This window comes from Abramis brama, assembly GCF_963993115.1.
Source record: "Abramis brama genome assembly, chromosome: 10".
Classification (NCBI taxonomy): Eukaryota; Metazoa; Chordata; class Actinopteri; order Cypriniformes; family Leuciscidae; genus Abramis; species Abramis brama.
In genome coordinates, this window is record NC_139972.1 from 23,667,223 (window position 1) to 23,689,948 (window position 22,726).

The window sequence follows — 22,726 nt, forward strand, 5'->3', positions numbered from 1 at the left end:
TTGAAGATTATCAGATTATGAAAGGAATATATGCACTTTGAATAAAACATTTCTCTGTGTAATATAATCAAGCTCCTTAGTAATCATCTGATGAGTAAATGTTTTATAACTCCAGGAAATATTTTAATTAAAATGCTAAATTATTTGTTTAGTTATAAAAGGAGCTCCTGGAATTTTGAGGTGGATTCCCCTAATCAACAGGGTATGTCCTGTTGATTAGGGGAATCCACCTCAAAATTCCAGGAGCTCCTTTTAATATACTTACAAAATATATGCACTAAACAATAAAAGATATAAAAAGGAAATTTGGGGCTGTATTAGATAAACGTTCTGACCATAGACTGTAAAAAAAAATAGGTTCTAACTCATAATCATATCCTATCTGTTTAGTAACCATGGTCTCACAAAATGTTTTCAAATCGTAAATCAAGAATTAAGATATGAAGTTTGTTATAAAGGGTAATATACACAGTGTGTGACACTACATCAGACTGAATTACTTTAAAAGAACAATAGAATAATAATAATAATAAAAAAAATGTTATACCAACAATATTTACCCCAATGTTGTCCCAACTAGCATCAAAGAGTACTGCATAATTTTATTGATTTGTTAAGGGTTTGCAAAGCTAGCATGCATTTTAGTATGAATAATGTATGTGGTTACTGTTATGACATGATTGTTTGCTGACTTTATTTACGTTGTTGTTGTTGTTGTTGTTGTTGTTGTTTTTGTCGTCACTGATATTTGTCATAATAGTTTGTGTGGTAATGTTTGAGATTAGGATTTACTTCATGATCTTTGATTTATTCAAGTGTATATACTGTGAATATTAAAACATTTGGGGTACGATTTAAAAAAAAGAAGAAAATAATAGTTTATTCAGCAAGGACACGCCAAGTTGATCAAAAGTGACAGTAAACACATTTTTGATGTTACAAAAGGTTTCTATTTCAAATAAATGCTGCTCTTCTGAACTATCCATTCATCAAAGAATCCTAAAAAAAGTATCAATGTTTCCACAAAAATATTAAACAGCACAACTGTTTTCAACATTGATAATAATAAGAAACATTTCTTAAGCAGCAAATCAGCATATTAGAATGATTTCTGAAGGATCACGTGGCACTGAAGAGTAATGCAGTAATGATGCTGAAAATTCAGCTTTGCCATCAAAGGAATAAATTACATTTTAAATGATATTTATTATATTATTATTATTTATTATATTATTATTATTATATTATAATATTTTTTTTTTTTATTGTAATAATATTTCACAATATTTCTTTTTTTTCTGTATTTTTTATTACATATGTAATCATTTGGTGAGCAAGAGCGACTTTTAAAAACATTTAAATCTTAAATCTTACTGACCCCAAACTTTTAAATCAGGGGTATCCAATCCCACTCAGGAGGGCCACTGACAAGCAAAGTTTAGCTCCAATCCTAATTAAACACACCTGAATCAACTAATCAAGGTCTTACAAGGCATACTAGAAACTTCCAGGCTGTGTGGAGGCTCTCTAGTGGCCCTCCAGGACTGACTTTGGATGTTTTGTTTTAATATATTTACATACAAACATATTAAATATTGTTTACACATTACATATAAAAATACAGTATGAATGATTTAGGAGAAAATCATCCACTGATCACAAATTGTCTGTGCTATACCAAGTCTTTATTTAGGTTCAACTTTTGACACAATTCTAAAAATTTTGTTTCTGATTTCTTTGGTTCTGAAACAGTATATGAAAGGATTTACAATACAAGGGCAGAGGATGGACCCTACCAGTAGTCCATTACGTTCCTCTAATGTTAAAACCACACCAATCCGGGTCAAGACTATTCGTACGAACATCGGAGCATAAAAACCAACTATCACTATCAAGTGAGTAAAGCAGGTATGAAACATTTTTTTCTTGTCACCCTTTGAGGTCATTCTCATAACAGCGATCACTATCCTTATATAGGACAGGCAGATGAACGAGAATGTCCCAAACAACAGTGCAAAAGTCAAAGTGGATATCATAGTAAAATAAGTATTTGGATTCACACAGGTGGCCCTCACAAGAGAAGCATACTCACAAAAAATATACTGGATAGTGGAAGAGCAGAAGGGCAGAGGAAGAACAGTAGCCGGGATGATGGTCAAAATAGCACTTGCCACCATCCACAGCAACACAGCAATTACAACAGTATGTGTGGTGTTTAAAATGGAGTGGTAACGTAAAGGATTGCTTATGGCAATCAAACGATCCAGTGCCATTGCAGCAATTGCAAACATCTCCATTACTCCACCTAAATGGAAAGCACACATCTGAAGAACACAAGGGATATAAGATATGGCTTTATAACCAACGATAAGGTTGCTGATCATACTTGGACAGGTACTGCTGCTGTACAGCATGTCCACTAATGACAAGTTGCAAAGGAAAATGTACATGGGTTGCTGGTGCAAATGCTTGTCCATGGCAACAAAACATATGTTTGCAGTGTTAGCAAGCATTGCAAGCACATAAACCACCAGCAAAACAACTCCAATGGGCAGTTTGTGCTCTACTGTGTCAAATCCTGAAATTACAAACTCAGAAATGTTTTTTGCTGAAATATTTTGAGAGGACATGGTCCTTTGTAGCAAATCAATCTTTACAATAATAATAATAATAACAACGTTAGTAACCAACCAAATCTTCAAAACAGTAAATAAACAAATACATTATTAATTATTTGGCATATTATCTTGAATTAATTACTTGGCATCTAATAAATAATGTCCTCCATTGTTTCTTTTCTTTTCTCTTCAGTCACAGAAAGGTGTAAGGCTTCTCTTCAGATTTGCTTTTTTTTTATCGGTCTATTGCTTGGATTACTTAAAAAAACAAACACATTATGTCATTCTTCCAGCATGCAAATGTCAGATCTGTATGAGTGATATATAAATGCCTCTCTCATATATATATATATATATATATATATATATATATATATATGTGTGTGTGTATTTATGTGTATATTTATAGCCCCATAGCAATGGGATTCTTGTTTGTTTGACAATTTTTCCTTTAATAGAAACTCACTCCATTGAATCGTGTGTTTGTGAGAGAACACTGTCGAAAAGTTCAAAGTTCAATGCTGTAATGATGTGCCCTATCCTTAGAGAATACTGAGGGGTCGTGTTTCTTTATGGCTTCATCCACTACAGGTTTCAGCTCATCAAGAGGAAAAAACAGGTAGATTAAGACTTTGGGGAAACAAGACTCATTAGTGTGTTATTGTGCCACAGTACCTGCTTGATTGGCAGCTTATGCCATTCACTCATTCCCCTGCTATTCATTGTAAATCAAGCCTTACAGCTAAACGAATCAGTGATGTTCACAATAATACTGAACAAAGAGTAAGAATGAAATTAAGTATTTTTATGTATAATAGTATAATATTTATGTTATTAAACCACCATATATACACATTCCAATTTCAGGAAGTGGCCCTCCGAAGTAGGCCTATTTTTATAGTTTATATTTTCATTAATACTGTCCAAAGATGTAGGACTATTGTTTAGCTTAAAATGCCATCTTAAAAACAGCATGGGGAATGTGCATAATTGTATTAAATCATTAGTTGAATGATGCTTAGGGATTTGTTCTGGAGAATTCTAAATAATCTCCATGGATCATTTATTAAGAGAGTCTCCAGACCTTAGGTCCACTTCCATTTAATCTTTTTTCCAATGGGAGTATTTCATCATGGAATGGATAAACACCTTTGTGTGATTTATTTTTCAGCCAAAAACGTGACAAATGTGACAGATAGCCTTTTCACTATACGATCAGTTAAAATTTTGAACACACTTTTCTGTTTATTATATATTTTCTCTTTATCTTAAAAAACGTTTAAATCTAAAAGTGTATGCTTAAATACTGGAAATTATTTTTGCAGAATATATTTTGCCTATGAAAAACATCTATTTTTTTCATTTTAAATTACATTTTTTAAACTTTGAATGTATTCACATTTCTTAATTACATGTTATCAAAAGCTACCAGGTTGATGCCAGGTTCAAGCTATAATTTAAGACAAAAATAAGACATTTACAACTAAATTGGTGTTACATTTAATGTTGAAATGCAAAGAAGTCAACAAGATGCTATAATACAAAAAAAAAAAAAAAAAAAGAACTTTCCAGTACTTGTCAATTTGCAGAAAACCGGGTGATTGACAGTCCCTCTTAAAAACAAGAGACTTGGTTATGTTTAAGAAAAAATGGTTCTAAACAGTACCAAATTAGGGTTCTTCAGCTTGTAATAATAACAGAACCCTTTTTGGTGCTAAATATAACCCTTTTTTACAAGGTTCCATTAAGAACCATTCAGTGCTAGGACCTTAATGGTGTAATAAACAACCTTTTTATGAATAGTTTATTTTCATTAATATTCGTATATTAGTATCTTTATTTTATTAATAGTATTATTAATATTATTTTTTATATATTGTTAATATTGTTTTTACCCCTCTATCTTCCTTGTCGTAAAATATCTTGTGGCCTCTATTTTGGAGTTTGCATAAAAAAACAGTTGTGTCAATTAGGTTCTTTTATTTTTTATTGACATGGCAAATTGTAGCAAAACATGACAGTGCTCTAACAACAGTTGTTAAATAAATACACAATTAACAATTGGCATTGAACATGATATAGAATGAAGACCAAGTTCCAGTGAAATATTTTCTAAATCCTCTATGATGACTTTACATCCATTATTGTGTGTATTGTGAGTGGGAGTTTCTCTCTGCAGATGATGAGGTTGTGTGATGTGACAGCATCTAAAATACACAATTGGGTTTATAGTTACAGTGTGTCTCTTCCATTTGTTTATGTAAAAACAATTGTTTATGAAGGCCAAAATGAGCAAAAATGGACCGTATGTGAGCACTCTACAATGTTAAAATGAAAAAGTGATATAAAGTCATGGAATAGCTTTATGTTTTATGTTTATGTTGTGTTTTATGTTTTTTTGTGACTGGGTATGTTTATGCATAAAATAATCTTTTTTTATTTTTAAATCTAACAATATGGATCATAATTTCAATATTACTTGAAGAGAAGAGAAGAGAAGAGAAGAGAAGAGAAGAGAAGAGAAGAGAAGAGAAGAGAAGAGAAGAGAAGAGAAGAGAAGAGAAGAGAAAAGAAGAAGCCTATCCTTAACTGGAAAAATCAAATCAAATCAAATCAAGTATATTTGTATAGCGCTTTTCACAATACAGATTGTATCAAAGCAGCTTCACAGTATTAAATTAAAATAAAATAATACAACAAGGTTTGTTTCTAGTGGAATTTATTGATTGATAAAATAAAATTAAATATCCCCGAAAAACCTGCTCACACTTACATGTTCTGTTAAACTAAAAAGAGAAAAAGACATAATTGGTAGGAAACCAGTTACAATTTGAAAGTTAAAATGTATAGATATTTTAAGAAAGAAATGATTTACCTGTTGAGAGTATGTTGACAATCTGTGTATTTGGATGGCTGAGCTCCAGAAAATCAGTAATGAGGTGGCTTTGAAAGGTACAGATTTGATAAAGATAAAGGCGGTGGAAAAAATAACCCTAAACTCTAACACAAAGAACCATTTCAGAATATAAAGGGTTCTTCAAGACGATACGGTTCTAAATAGAACTGTTACTTCATGCAAAGAACCTTTAACGAACCATCTTTTTTTTTTAGAGTGAAGGATATGAAAAAACTAAGAGTAGCAGATTTATGATATATATCACATATACTATACACTTTACAGTATAGGTTATTCATTTCTTTCAATGTGACAGAAAAATACAGCATGGACAGTAGCACACATACACATGAAACAGCCAAATTAATGTTAATCATACCAGCATGTAGTGATGGTACAAATCAGCATGACAAAAACAGGACATGCCCTACTTGCAGACATTATTTTTTTCTTTTTAATTTCATAAAGGTTTGCTGTATCTAGCTTAATTACAACAAGATGAATACAAAATGAAAAACACAATAAACAACTTATTTGAGAAGATGCACAAAAAACTTTTTGCAATCAATCTGAATCACTGTGGGCAACGGATGCAGACTTCTTTTTAATTATTGTCTGGATAAAGTTCCTAACTTCAGCTGTGTTTAAAACATAAATGATGGGATTCAGCATTGGTGGAACAGCATATGCCAGAGACGTACTGATGATTCTCACATTGGGAGACAGAGAAAGCATGATTGCAGCAATGTATGTGCAGATTATGGGAAGGAAACACACTCCAACTAACAGCAGGTGAGAAACACAGGTCTTTAGGGCCTTAATACGCCCCTCCCATGTTGTAATTTTACTTAAGGTAAAAAATATGCAAAGGTAAGACAGGAAAATTGTCAGCGGAGCAGCAAAGTAGACAGCTGTGCTGAGTTTTGCCATAAACGAACTGATGCTATTGTCATTGCATGCCATTCTATATACTGGACCATGGTCACAAAAATAACTCTGTATCTCATTGGACTTGCAGAATGAAAGTCGGGTGACCAAAGACACCGTCGTTGCCACTAAAAAAGTGCTAAGAATCCAGCATACTGAGAAAACTGAACACATGACAGCGTTATTTACAATGGCATGATATCTTAGTGGCAAGCAAATAGCAATAAAGCGGTCAAATGCCAAGACAACAAGACTGGCACATTGTATTGTATTAAAGAAGTAAACAAAAAACATGTTGGCCAAACAAGCATTGAAGGATATGTACTGTGAGTCAAACAGAAATGTCTTCATCATGTTAGGAATCAGTGCATTAGTTTCACCAATATCAGCCAAGGCCAAGTTAAACACACCAATGTACTTTGGACTGTGCAGGCTCTGGTCAAGAGCTATAATCAGAAGGACAATAGAGTTTCCAATTACAGAAATAATATAAATGAAAAACAGGAACACATAGTAATAGTTGCTGTATGGTATTCCTGAAAGTCCACTGATTAAAAAGTATTCAGGATGCACAACAGAGATATTTTGGGAAAAACTGGCATTTAAGATACCCATGGAAACTTTTTCTTTGATATTTTGTCCTGCTGAAAATAAAAGAAATATAAAAATATCAGAAATAATAGGAGTGTGAAAATATTACATTTCTCACAGAGTAGCCAATTTTAAATAATTATCTAAACTATTTTAGTCTTAGCCTATATGTAGCGTTCAAACAATCTGGAGGACACACTAATGAAAGGTTCCTATACAAATTCTGAAATTTTTGCACTGAAGCCACTTAACTTATTTGTAGCTTGGACACTAAGTTAAATATGCAGGCTAGACATTTGCAATTTAATGACACTTCAAGGCCTTATTTTAAAATAGAGGACTTTTCATGATGGCATTAGCAGCCACATGCCAATCTAAACGTTACACTTTTTTTCTGTATGCTCACTCTAACACTTTCTATTTAGGCTACATACAAATATAAATTAAAATAAATAAAGGACAAAATGACCCTTCTTATTCTATTGTGTTGAATATCTATCTCTAATTATTTTAAGACAGATATAGCCTAATGTTTAGTTTTTACATAGGCTACTTTGTTAGGCTTATTGCTAGTGATTATTTATCTGAATAGAATTTAAATCCATTACCATTGCAATAATTTTCGTAAAAATAAAAATGTATTAACAAGTTAAAACTGAAATGCGCGAATTTTAAACTCTATTCTGTTTACAGGTTACGGCTGGTACAACCATGATCTGCTCCTTATTATACGAAAGTAGAATATGATTATACTGAGCTTTAAATATAGGCTATAGGATTCCACGCGAACAAAGTCACACAGTCACTGTTCGCAATCAATGAAATTAAATCGTAAGTCGGAAAGACAATCCTGTTGTTCATTATCCTTACGCACGAGATCTGCTCAAGCTATGTTTAAAGTAGAGACCGCGTCGCTGTACATATGAAACATAATATGTTGTTTTTCCGTTTATCATGAACCCTGTCAACATAATGTCTGAGAAATCAGACATAAATACAATACTCTGTGCGCAAAAGTAGGCCTACAAGTGCGAGGGCACTACAAATAGGATCTGAGGCTATAAGATGCATCTGGCGCACTTCTGCGGTACACTCGGACTTGAATGAACAGCGTGGGGCGTTATTGGCACATTGGGCGTGACTTCTTATTGTGACGCAGTAAGAGGGCGTGGGCTTTACCTTGAGCGTCACAACGGGGTCAGTGTGGGGAAAATAAAAACAAAAATGTATAGTTTATATGAACAGGAGGAGACCTTTCTGTTGCTAACTTAATGAGGGGAATTTCACTTCAATTCTACGTCTCTTCCCCTTTTGCAATATACTTTATTTTTTATTTGGCTATGTACTACAGTACTAGTCAATTCTATTTATCTTTGTGAAATCATAGAAATGCACACATACACTTGAAGCAAAAAAGCAAAAAATATGTTTGGTCAGACAAATGTCCTGCATCGTTTCAAATCTTGCTTGTCCTTACTGAACTTTTCTATTTAATTGCTTCCAAGTCACTGACTCAGTATGACACTGTATTCCAATTTATATCTGCTGACACATCTCATGAGAGCATTGGAACTATAACGTGATGCAATATATGTTTAGTTCTCCTTTGTGGTAAAAATATAAAAGACAAAAAGATGATGACAAAAATCATGAAGATCTCTAAAAAAATAAAAAAAATAAAAATAAAAATCATGAATAGAATCAAGAAACATAATATTTGCTTCTTCTTAAGATGTAATTCTTAAATTGTTTAAGCAAATGATGTAAAAAAATAAAAAATAAAAAACTTGTTTTATCCTAACCTCAAAATGTTGGATAAAAGCTGGATTTGGAGTATGTGTCTTGTTAGTGCTATTATCACTATTAGTCCCAGATGCACATTATAATAATCTCTCTGAAGTTCAAAATATCCTGAGATATTATATAAGATAATGATTTTTTTTTACAATGACCTTCATTCTCAGCTCACATACCGGTAGTTACACAGTGACATAAATATCACATTCTATATATTATACTGATTTATTTAATGATTTTTTATTTAAATGATAGCAAATTACACATAACTACACATAGATTTCTTTTAGCTATTACAAAGTTTTACTATATATCCATCCCCAAATCAAGAAAAGTTGGGACATTGTAAAATGCAATAAAATCAAGAATCTGTGATTTGTTAATTCTCTTTCAACTTTATTTTTTTACTGACAAAAGTACAAAGAAAAGATTTCTGTTTTCACTGAACAACTTAATTTAATTTTTTAAATATAAATAAATTTAGTTTTTGATGCCTGCAACACACTCCAAAAAATACAAAATATTGTGAAAAAATTCAGGGAATCCATAGAAATCTCAGGACATGCAGGGCAAGGAACCTCTGTTGAATGTGTGTGACCTTTGAGCCCTCAGATTGCATTGCATGAGAAACTATCATGCTACTCTGTTAAATAGCCACATGGGCTCGGGAGTACTTTGAAAAAATGTTGTCACTTCACACAATTTACTTCTGCATCAAGGAATGCCACTTGAATCTCTGTTACGCAGGCGAGTTCTCAGGGCCAGAGATCATCCAACGCTATCTCACGACCAATTCGTACGAATATGGCAACGCATTCTCATCCTTGGGCGTCATATACTGACGCTTTTGACATTTCGTTGACATCGAACGCACATGGCACCCTTTAGCGTCAATATGACACGCACAGAGCTTTGTTCGGTTATGGGTAGGTTTAGGTCTAGTGTAGGGTTAGGGTTAGACCACTAGGAGGCGCCTTCTGGCCCATTTCTATCTGCGTCTCATATTGACGCTAAAGGGTGCCATGTGCGTTCGATGTCGACGGTCAAAAGCGTCAATATATGACGCCCTAGGATGAGAACGGGCTGAATATGTACAAGTGAGTAAAATGTGACTGATGCGTATGAATTTGTACGACCTCACTCGTACGAATTTGTACGATTTGTCTAAACCCCAGTGACGGTTAGGTTTAGGGGCGGGGTCAGGGGTAGGTTATTCGTACGAATTCATACGAATTGGGCAACTCGTAAAATATGTACGATTTAGCAAAAATCATACAAATTCGTACGAGTGAAGTCGCATGAATTAGCCACCTCGTAAAATTCGTATGAATTGCTGTGAGATTGGGTTGGATCATCTCAGATACAAAACAGTGGACATGTGTGCTGCGGTCAGATGAATCCATGTTTCAGCTTGTTTTTGGGAAAAATGGACATTGAGTTCTCAGTCCCAAAGACGAAAAGGACCACTTTCATCAGCGACTGGTACAAAAGCAAACATCTGTCATGGTATGGGGGTGCATCAGGGCAAACGGCATGGGTTATTTGCATGTGTGTGAAGGTATCATTGACGTGGAGGCATATTTTGGGATTGTACAGAGACATACAGTATACTGTCATCGAGATGACATCTTTCCTGGGTAGCAAGACAATGCCAGGCCTCATTCAGCATGTGCTTAAACAATGGTTTTGTAGACACTTTACACCATAGAGTGGATGTGCCTGACTGCCTGCCTGCAGTCCAGATCTGTCTCCTACTGAAAATGTATGGCCCATCATGAAAAGGAAAACCAGACAACGACAACCACGGACTGTTGAGCAGATGTCTTATATCAGCCGAGATTGGGCAAAAAAACCCACTTGCAAAACTGCAACAATTATAGTTTCCTCAATTCCCAAATCTTTAAAAAGTGTAATTAAAAGGAAAGGTGATGTGACACAGTGGTAAACATATAAAAAAAATTGTTTATATTTACAAAATACGATTAAGTTGTTCAGTAAAAACATTGGAAATCTTTTCTTTGTACTTCTGCCAGTTAAATAAATTTGAAAGATAATTAACAAATCACAGATTCTTTTTACTTTTTACAAAATGTCCTAACTTTTCTTGATTTGGGGTTGTATTTTGTTGATTAGATTGTTGCATCAAAAAGAAAAATTATCATGATAATTCACAATAAAAATTCTTGGCCTTTTTTAATCACAATATTAAATACACATTTCACAAGCAACTTTTTAATTCTAATTCTTTTTTTTTTATTATAAGAAAGATGGTTTTGCAGTTTGTATGTGTAGGATAACTATTTTCAGTAAGAACAAGGGGCAACACTTTATTTTACAGTATGTTTGTTACACATGCTACATGTTACTATAGTAATTACTATAAATTGTGCTTAATTATATGCAAGTAACCCTAAACCACATCCTAATCCTAACTCTGACCCCATACATAGTAAGTACATGTAGTTAATTATTATTACTACTCAGCACTTAAATAACACAGACACCTTAAAGGAGAACTCCGGTCAATTTTAACATCGAGCTCATTTTCGGTCGAAGTCCACAGTAGTCGATTGTCGAGTTCACGCACGTGATCATAGGTAACTAAGCAACAGTGGAGAACTCGACAATCGACTACTGTGGACTTCGACCGAAAACAGGAAGTAAATACAGGTATGTGCGCTGACTGAATTAACATCACTTTTATTCATATCTTTCACATCTACTGCAGTCAGATTCACCGTGTTCACTCTGAAGGAATCACGCACAATGGCTGGGCACTTGTAATGACACATCAAGGATGTTAAGAGGCTAAAAGCAGGTTTAAAACTTGCCCCATTGAAGTCAACAGGGTGCAAATTTTAAAAAGAGGATAACACGGTGTAGGCAACACCGATTTTTGTCGTTGTTCTCTGTACTGACAGCACTCCAAATTTACATAAAAAATGGAGACAAGGATATGTTTTCCAAAACAAAGGTTTACTTTAATTAAACAGGTCAGCAAAACAGGTAGCAACACACATCTAAATATAACTGAGATCTGACCAAGACTGACTAAACAGATGGAACTTAAATACAAACACAGATGACACTGATTAACGGAACACAGGTGATACAGATGATGATGATTAACTAAACACAGGTGATACAGCTGAACTAAATGACAGTTACCATAGAAACGAAGGAGTTGTGGGAAAAGAACAAAGGAAAACAGGAACCAATCAAAACAAACTTAAAGTCCAAACAAGCACTGACACATGACAGTAGTGTAACGAACAAGTTCTTGCTGTTTTGAGTAGAATCATTTCATTTCTATATACAGACATTGTCATGTAGTATACAGACATTGTAATTTAGTATACTTGATTAGTATGCCACCAGAGGCTTTGGTGATGACCTATGGCACCTCAGAGACTTTTGAAACTGTATGTTTGCTAACGACGGCACATTCTCAAAGCTCATTGGGAATTGAGAAAAACAAGTCGCAAATGAAGACTATGGGGAAATGGCACACATCACTAAGTTTATGATACAGTGTCTGTTTGTATCTCTTACGATAAACAGCATATCATGTAAAAGAGAGAGGATGGCAGAGAAAGAACTGGACATATAAAGCAACAAAGAGTCAAATAACATTCCCTGTATATTCATAAATCAATTTATCTAATTTTTCCAAATAATCCCACTTACTCTTTGCTGTGAGGCAGAACTGTTGCCAACTTTAGCACCCGTTTGATTCAGTGGTAGTAAACTGATGGCATTCTCATGCTCTCATATAATTTGGAAGATGCACATGCTGAGAGGTCAAAGATCAGCATGTGTTCTGTTCTGCCTTAATTGCAGCAAACTATAACCCATTAAACATGCCACAGTTGGTTTTTATTACTTTTACATTATTTTTTCACTCTTTTTTGATAAAACTGCCAAAAGTTAAAACATTTTATAAACATTTTCTGTAACACTATTCAGTAAGGTTCTATTTATTATTAGCTTCATTAGTAAACATGTACTAGCAATAAAGCATATAATAACCTTAGTTAATGTTAATTTCAACATTTATGAATATCAAAAGAATACTGTTAATATTATTGAATGGACCTGAGCTGACATGAAATAACAGTGAACAGTTGAATTTTTATTAACTGACATTAACGTTAAAATCAATAAATACTGTAACAAACTTTGCTCAGTATTAAATGTTAGTTAATGGTTTAACTAAAGTTAACTAATGGAACCTTAAGTGTTACCAAAATATCACAAAAACACTATAAACACCAAGTGCTAAATAAACAGCAATTTAAAAATGATCAACATTCTCAGCTCATAACATACTTGACATAATCAACAACAACAACAACAACAACAATAATAATAATAATAATAATAATAATAATAATAATAAACAATGTTTTTAAAAAAATGGTACAAATGTTTTTTTTTTTTTTTTTTTTTTTTTTTTTTTCTCCCCAAAAGGTATATGTACCATTTAGGTAATACTGGTCTAGCAATGTATACATTTATGTTGAAATATAATTAAATTAAATTAAATTGCCAGCAGCCATATCACCCTGTAGCCCAAGACTGGTTGCTCACTGAAGCTAAGCAGGGTTGAGCCTGGTTAGTACCTGGATGGGAGACCTCCTGAGAAAACCAGGTTGCTGCTGGAGGAGGTGTTAGTGAGGCCAGTAGGGGGCGCTCACCCTGTGGTCTGTGTGGGTCCTAACACCCCAGTGTAGTGATGGGGACACTATACTGTCAAAAGAGCACCGTCCTTTGGATGAGACGTTAAACCGAGGTCCTGACTCTCTGTGGTCATTAAAAATCCCAAATTTGCCCCTTGGCCTCTGTCCATCATGGCCTCCTAATCATCCCCATATACTGATTGGCTTCATCACTGTCTCCTCTCCACCAGTAAGCTGGTGTGTGGTGGGCGTTCTGGCGCAATATGGCTGCTGTTGCATCATCCAGGTGGATGCTGCACATTGGTGGTGGTTGAGGAGATTCCCCCTTCCATGTAAAGCGCTTTGAGTACCTAGAAAAGCACTATATAAATGTAACAAATTATTATTATTATTAAATAATGGGTTGTTTGTTTTTTCAAAACATCTATGATGTGATTTATGTGTGGAGTTTGCTTGAGTGATTTATGTTTCGTGCTTCAGAACTTTGTATGGGAACATAGGGAGCATCGATGTTCCCTAGTTTAGGGATTATTGAGATGCATCCTTTGAAAGCTATGGGCAGGTGAGTTTGATCAAGGTTGGATTTAAACTCTGCAGGAAAGTGAATCTCGAGGTACTGCTTTAGGTAGGCTACTACAGTTTTTCACAATTGCTAAGACACATTTCTTGAAACCTTCACTCATTTTCTCACAACATTAAACACAAAACCAGTCTTCAAACTTTATTCACAAAACCCCTGACTCTTATAGCAAAATCAAACAATTGCCTCAAAACCATTTTACCTGTTCTTAAAATCAAACAATTGCCACAAAACTATTTCACCTATTCTCAAAATCAAACAATGCTTTCAGATCATACACAGCCAGTCAATATACACTGAAAACCAGGGTTAGTTTTTAGATACTAACCCTAACCAGTCAGTATCTGGTGTGACCACCATTTGCCTCACGCAGTGCAACACATCTCCTTCGCATAGAGTTGATAAGGTTGTTGATTGTGGCCTGAGGAATGTTGGTCCACTCCTCTTCAATAGCTGTGCGAAGTTGCTGGATGTTGGCAGGACCTGGAACATGCTCTCATAGACGCCGATCCGGAGCATCCCAAACATGCTCAATGGGTGACATGTCCGGTGAGTATACTAGCCATGCAAGAACTGGGATGTTTTCAACTTCCAGGAATTTTGTACAGATCCTTGCAACATGGGGACGTGCATTATCATGCTGCAACATGAGGTGATGGTCGTGGATGAATGGCACAACAATGGGCCTCAAGATCTCGGTATCTCTGTGCATTCAAAATACCATCAATAAAATGCACCTGTGTTCATTGTCCATAACATACGCCTGCCCATACCATAACCCCACCGCCACCATGGGCCACTCGATCCACAACGTTGACATCACCAAACCGCTCACCCACACGACGCCATACACGCTGTCTGCGGAAGTGAATCAATCAAAACTAACTTTAGCTGGACAATAACATTATTCTAGAGCTGCTATAAAGCCAAAACAATCTCTGTTACTTTAATTTCCTATTATCATTGTAAAGCCGCTTTGGAACAATCTACATTGTTAAAAGCGCTATATAAATGAAGATGACTTGACTAGACAAAACAATATTAAATGAACAGTTACACAAAAATGCTTGTGTCAGAATGGACACTTAGATTCAAAATGTAAAGAGGAAAACCTTATATTATTTAAATGAATTTGTCAAGCTTTTGATCTTAGGATTTTACACAGAAGCAAACAACATACACCATTTTGAATTTACCACTAGATGACAGTAAAAGACCATTTATGCGGCTGTGATTTTACAGAAATGTGTGACATTGATTGTATCATGAAATGTTATAGAATTGTTTTAATTCTAATTATTACTAATTAGAATAATACAACCCCTTGCTCATCACCCCCAATTTTGGCAAGTGCTGCATACATGACATACCCAAAATAAAAAGGTTGCTGCTCATAAGTCATTCTGAATAGACACATAACCAACATATATTTAGAAAGCCAACCCTTGAGAGTTTACAGTTCAAGACTCAAAATTAACCAGACTGTTATTAATATTGAGATATATAAGCTCAAACATAAAAAAAACAAAAAACAAATATTAAGAATATATTTATTAAATGTATAAAAATATTATGTGAATTTAGGATAGCAACTTATAACCACAACTAAAGTGTAGCCACAACTGTGGTCATGCTTCGTTTCAAATCTGAGAATGATATCTCTAAAATTATGCATTTTATGAAGCCTATTGTGAGACCATGTCAGGGGAGACAGGGGAGACTTTGGAGAAGGCTAGAGAAGATTTGGAGAAGATTCTCATCAAATAGTTTATTGCCCTCTAAACACCCATTTACTGTCTCTGACTAATGTCTGGCTAGGAGAACTGGCCCCATTCATGTTCTTTTCATTTAAATCGACCAACCTTTCACGTATGATACTTGGTCTTCATTATTCTTTTAGCCTTATTCTTTTGTTTGAATGCAGCCATTATAGCCTTTCTTCTGGCATAATGCTTGGCCATTTACATCTTGTAACCCCCTATAGACGAATAATCCACGCATTAACTTAAGTCTTGTTAGAAAAAAAAAAAAAAAAAACTATTATTGGAACTTTCAATGCGAATTCTTTTAAAAATATATATATTATGGAATAGAAAGCTCCTGCAGCAGGTGCATTAGCACAACAGTTAGCCTCAAGCTACATGACACAATTTAATTTATTAATATTACACTTTTATTTAAAGGTCGCTTTTAAATACTATCGAGTATTTGTATCATATTTAAAATGGTTTAAAATGGATTCAAGTCCAAAAAAGATTTTGAAATATGTTATTTTTAGCATTTTATATGAAGCTATGGGCTATGCTTACTCTTACCTTTATTTTTTATTCATATAAAAATACCCCACTCAAAACACAAAACACACATACTTAAATCGTGCATTTATTACAACTTGTTTCGGTGAAGAAATGTCACGTTCGCTTTGTTTATCATGGATGTGCAGAATCAGGAAGTGAACACAGGACGCGTCATGCAGAAGAGGTCACGTTGAATCACATGATGATTGACAGCCGTACAGCCGAATCATATTTCTCAGAGGTCAGATCTGACGCAAATCAGGAAGGGGAGACACACAACCATAGATATCATATATAAACGCTATCTTATGGCGCAGTCACTTCCGGCATCACCGTTCGGCCATCTTGTCACAGTGAAGCTGTGAATTAAGGTGAGTGATCATGCACACAAATCCTCTTATCTCGCTGAAATCTTGACGGATTTACAAACGGTTTGGTTTCTTACAAACGTTATTAACGTGGCTATAATTCCGAATGCTTGAACATACATGTTATAATTATTCATATGTATGCAGTGTATGTATGCAGTGTCATAACTACATATCTGATGTTTATAACAAACCAAACCGTTTGAAAATCGGTAGAAAATTGAGCAAGTTATGGTTATTTAAAAGTACATGCACCATTAAACGAGTGAGCGAGCACACTGTGGCAAGATGGCCGCCACGTGCGGACGTCGACCTCCATTGGCCAGCAGCGCGCAAGAGACATCTAGCGTTTATATATGATATCTATGCACACAACAAGCTCCGTGCGCTGTTTGAGCTCTTCAGATCGCATAATTCAGTGGAAAATGAATAGGAATTGTATTCTGTATTGGCTAAATATTTTACTAACATATGATAATTAATCAATATTTCTCCAAATATGCGCACCATTGTAATAATTGCCCTGGCGGATTCTGTGTATTATATGTATCTGAGCACAAATAAACCGGAAAAGACGAGAATGAATGTGTGAGTAATAATTTCTATTAAAAATAACGAACGTTACAGATTCATTATTTTGCACTCCTAGCATAAATTAAGAAATTAATGTCACTGCAAACCAGTTTAATCATAAACAGTGGTCAAATATCGAAGCTGTAGTCTTAAACCTTTCTTGTAATGCTGTTTTTGTCCAGATCAAGTAAGAGTGTGATATTTAGACGAGCAATGCATTTTGAACAACAATAATCCGGGATCACCAGTGATTCCATGCCACTCAAGGGGTTTTAATTAATAAAAAATGCATAACATAAGGTAAAGGGGAGCACATTCTCAGGGGAGAGCAAGGCCTAAAATAACAAACAAAACACCCCACTAATTAATTATGGAAGTAGTTCTAACTAACATAAAAGAAAGAAAAAATAAACATAAACTTCCCTCAACTCCCTTGCTGTACAGAAACAGGGACAAAAAGTAGTATCAAAAGAAAAAGGCACTCTCCCCTTACTGCATCCTTCTTAACTCAATAATTTCAACATAATTTCAAGATGGCCGCCAAACGAACCCCATGGGACATTAGTTGACCTCGGCAACATAAACAATTCTTAACTAGACACCATTAGAGTCCCAAAAAAACAGGTTACAAATGCAAATAGGTACATGGGAACCTATTTCTCCTGCTAGACTATTACTGATCCAGAATCAGTGATACTTAGCAGTTGTATTTCCGATTTGAGCTTAAGCTTTAGAAATGCTTGGGAAAATGTAGCTTCATCAAACTTAGCTTGATCAACTTCATCAAAAAAAGAGCTTTGCTACTGAAAAGCTATTTGATTCAGTAAACAGCGACGCTACCACCATGCTACTGAGAAATGTAGTTAAACTAGAAGAGTGACTCTACTGCCCAACACTGCCTAGGATGACTTGAGGGTGAGTAAATCATGGGCTAATTTTCATTTTTGGGTGAACTATTCCTTTGAGCAAAGATAATCATGTACATTTGATCTGATATAAATGGAGTATAGGTAATGAGTATAATGGTATAATGGTATAGATGCATTATGTGAATTCTTGGCATTATGTGAATATGCATCTTTAATCTAGATTTAAACTGGGGGAGAGTGAATCTGAGCCCCGGACATTAAAGAAATATGATTTGACTGCACTGAATCTGTTTTATGAGAACTGAACTGAGCTGGACGAGGACATTTTCTACACAACCACTTTATAGATGAAATTATCTAATTCGTACGATTTTGAAACTATGGACTGAATTGTATCCTCTTCCACATTGTCTAATAGACACAAGTGAGCGCATTCCTGAAAAACTTGTTTGCAATTGTTCACAAAATTTCTCAACGCCATATTTCCTGCGTGTATTTTGAAAAGCCTCCTCCTTCTTGGTCGTAACACAATGTCATTATCATGTGACTATAGATAGCGGTGACATGCGAGATGCGACCATGTGCAATGGTATGTAAGATGTTACTTCACATTTGTAACCAATCTGCGAGAGATATCCTAGGTGGGGATGTGCCATATTAAGTCAGTTTCAATAGTCTGGTAACCATGGGAGCCAGTTCATTTAGTGTTGTGGCTCCCAGGTTGTGGAATGCTCTTCCTCAAGACATCCGTCAAGCATCTAACCTTCTCTCCTTCAAAAACCTCTTAAAAAACAAACTTCAGCTCACAGTCTGTAAATTTTACCATGTTATGAATATGTTATTTGTTTGAATCCCTCTTTGTTTGTATATTTAACCTAACTTTGTAAGTGACCTCTGTATCTTACTGTAACAAAGTTTGTTATTGTGGGAAGAAGGAGGTGGTGAGAGATACGAGACCGGTGCGTCTCACAGATGTTGCTCATTATCAATCACGCCACTGGCCTCGCGCCGCTCTCCCACGGCCCTCAGCCTCGTCCTGCTCGCCACAATTACTTTCTACCCTTAGTTATGTGTATTGTGCTTTGATGTTGATGGCCCTAGCACCCTCTGTTAGCCAGCCGCCTCTATACTTTACCACAGCTGAAGTGAAATAAATGCAATATTTGTCAGATACACAGACGTTTCAGATACGTTTCCATTTAATACTTTATGTTATTTTTTTAAAATCAGTTTTATTTTGATAAACATGACACAATATAACATTGCGACTACATGAAAATAGCTTTTACTGTTATAAAAAAACAGATTTGTGGACATTAGTGGAACTGAAGGTGTTCAAATAAACACGAAACACACATGATCGTTGCCATGTGATGGATTTGGACAATCGTGGAAAAGTTGTGTTGTCATCAGAGCTTGTGCAGCCGCTCTGGAGAAGCTGCGCAGAATGAATCAGCTGGCTGCTCTCGAATCTCTCTTGCGGTAGTTTGATGGCATACGTCACAGTCATGTGGTGTCGGTGCTGTCTCAAGTCGGACACAATTTCTAACCAGGATGCACTGCTTTAAGTCAGCAGCCGATCAGTCTGCGCAGCCCTGTATGAAGTCGAACAAGCCTAGAGACACACACACAGCAGGCAAAAACACAGACACAGGGCACACAACCATGCCCACACCTTTGTATACCAGGAGTAAAGCAAATTAAACAAGTATTACAAGTATCAAATTATAAAAGTACATTTTCATTGTCCTTTTTTAATCATATAATTTTGATTGCCTTTTAAAAAGGGTGACAATAAACTGAAACATGCACATGTGTATGTGTGTCTATCTGGGTTCGTGTTCCTTTTTTTACTACTGTACAGAAAAACAAAACAAAAACAGAAAAGCACCAAATGAGAAAATCAAAAAGAGCCTCATCAGCAGATCTCAGACCAACATGCTCATGTTGAAATGGACCACTGTATTACAAATTCAAAAAGGAATACATTGTGAAATATTATTTTATTTAGTCATGTCTCATCAGTTGATTTTGCAGAAAATCTATCAAAATGCATTTACAGTGAATTATGCGTTTAAAGTAACATGAATATGTCAACATAGTAACAATAGCTCACAAAACATAAAATTATTTTTTTTCCCTGTTACATTTGTCTTGTGATAAGCAACACAAACCGTACACTTGAAATCAGATGGATTAATAAATAATTTGATTAGGAAGTATATTAGATAGCATTACTGTTACATGTATTTTTATTAAAATATATACAAATATTTCTTTCAGAATTTTAAACAACTTGAGTTCGTAATGGAATATAAAGAAAATATTACTTATCTCGGTTACTCTTTCAAAAGTAAATTTTTCAAAGTATGTGTTTCTGGAAAGATATTGTTCACCTCTGTGAAGCTTCAGCATGCAGTCTTCATATGGCTAATTATTTGTAAAGATTTTTTATTTTTCATTTTTAAAAGCAATTAAAAACAAACAGACATTTCAGTCATTTTTAAATGTTCTCTCTAATTGGTTCAGATCTGTTTTTAACCACTTTCCGGATTATGTCTTTGATTTCAGCTGTGTTTAATACATAAATTATGGGATTTAGCATTGCTGGAACAGCATATGCCAGAGACGTACTGATGATCCTTGCATTGGGTGTGAGAGAAACCAACCATGCAGCAATGTATGAGCAGCTTATGGGGAGGAAATAAACCCCTACTAACAACAGATGAGAAACACAGGTCTTCAGCGCTTTTAAACGTCCTTGCCAAGTTGTAATTTTGCTTAAAGCAAGAAAAATGCCCAGATATGACAGGACTATAATAATCAATGGTACTACAAGGTATAAAGTTGTGATGAGAAATGCCATAATCCTATTAATGCTATAGTCATTACATGCCAACCTATACACTGGCCCATGATCACAAAAGTAGCTCTGAATCATATTAGATTCACAGAAAGAAAGCCGGGTGACCGAAGACACCATAAAGGCCACCACAGAAGAATTAAATGCCCAAATTGCTGAGAAAACCAAAACCACACTGGTATTGTTAACAATTGCATGATATCTTAATGGCAAGCAAATTGCAATGAAGCGATCATATGCCAGAACAACTAGAGTATAACTCTGCATAGTACTAAAGAAGTGAACAAAAAACATGTTTGCCAAACAAGCATTGAAGGAGATGTACTGTGAGTCGAGCAGAAAAGTCTTCATCATGTTAGGAATCAGTGCATTAGTTTCACCAATATCAGCCAAGGCCAAGTTAAACACACCAATGTACTTTGGACTGTGCAGGCTCCGATGAAGAGCTAAAATCAGAAGGACTATAGAGTTGCCAATTACAGTTATAAAATATGTTATAAATAAGAATATATAGTAATAACCACTATAAGGTATACCTGTAAGTCCAATGATGAAAAAGAATTTAGGATGAACAATGGAGATATTCTGTGAAAAACTTGCATTTACAGAGCTCATGGCAGCTTTGAGTTTGGTGTTTTGCACAAACTGAAAAAAAAGAAAGAAATTACAAGACATTAGACATTAGCAAAATCTAGAGAATTTACAAAATTGTTATTTCAAACCTGTAACAGGATATTTTAACTACAACTATATATTTTTTTTTAAATATACCTTCATGTAATGCATAATATTTGAATCACAGATTTGTATACATAAAGTTTTAGAGCCAGAGAAAACTATGACAATGACTGTGCTATTGTGAGCTGCTTTGAATTAAATTACTCCGCTGTACATTTTTGTCCTTACTCTCTCATGCTTCACAGATTACTAGCAATCTCCATCCAAATAAATATATCTTCTGATTCATCTCTTGAGAGCTTTCAGACAAGACAATGATGTAATACTTAACCCTTCTGTGTCCTTATGGACATTTCTTGTTTTTTTTGTTAATGCCACCTGCATAAATATTGGCACAAGTGTGTATTTTTATTGGAATTTTACTATTTCACCCCCACTTCCTTTAAAAAATCTATTTTACACTAGTAATACAAAATAGTTACACAGGTTACACACAAAAAAAACCCCTCATTGAAACCCCTTAAACCGGCTATTTTTAATCCCATGTCCATTTAAATATAAAAGGATGCAGTCTTTGTTAATAGGCTTTCATTTTGTGGGCAAGGCTTCAAAATTATTTTTTTTACTATTTTTTATCAGATGGTGCCATTTTCTCAGGTTTGACCTATAGAACAAATACTCACTCAATTCCTGTTCTCTTACGAGAGGTTCTCTCGTATTGCATAAGCTTGCTTACGCACTGGGAAAGGTCGTCTTTTCTCGAAATACTGAAGCCAAAAATTATCCTTAATTTTCATATATTGTCAACGCAGTGCAGCTGCGGCCAGCTGAGCTAGAGCGGCATACTGCGCGCTCATTGGCTACCGCGCGGCAACTGCTTTAGCCTACCGGTGAGCCCGGCGTGACGTCGCGCCCTTGGCGCGTCACAGCCCGCCAGAATGGGCGGCGTCAGAGCGTATAAAAAGAGGGCTCGGAGGCTAGATTCTCTGA

The 22,726-nt window shown here is 35.1% G+C and overlaps 3 protein-coding genes across 3 annotated transcripts; all 3 read right to left on the reverse strand.

Annotated features, from left to right (window-relative positions):
- Positions 1-1,685: 1,685 nt before the first annotated feature.
- On the reverse strand, positions 1,686-2,630 carry LOC311090350 (olfactory receptor 1500-like; the record flags this gene model as incomplete). The annotated part of the gene is made up of 1 exon (XM_084125609.1): positions 1,686-2,630. One exon carries the CDS (start codon positions 2,628-2,630, stop codon positions 1,686-1,688), a length of 945 nt encoding a protein of 314 aa, XP_083981735.1.
- Positions 2,631-6,078: 3,448 nt separating this feature from the next.
- Positions 6,079-7,056, reverse strand: LOC311090351 (olfactory receptor 52E8-like; the record flags this gene model as incomplete). The annotated part of the gene is made up of 1 exon (XM_084125610.1): positions 6,079-7,056. One exon carries the CDS (start codon positions 7,054-7,056, stop codon positions 6,079-6,081), a length of 978 nt encoding a protein of 325 aa, XP_083981736.1.
- Positions 7,057-20,698: 13,642 nt separating this feature from the next.
- LOC311090147 (olfactory receptor 1M1-like) lies at positions 20,699-21,694 on the reverse strand (the record flags this gene model as incomplete). Its single annotated transcript, XM_084125290.1, has 1 exon — positions 20,699-21,694. Exon 1 carries the CDS (start codon positions 21,671-21,673, stop codon positions 20,699-20,701), a length of 975 nt encoding a protein of 324 aa, XP_083981416.1. The 5' UTR covers positions 21,674-21,694.
- Positions 21,695-22,726: the final 1,032 nt, after the last annotated feature.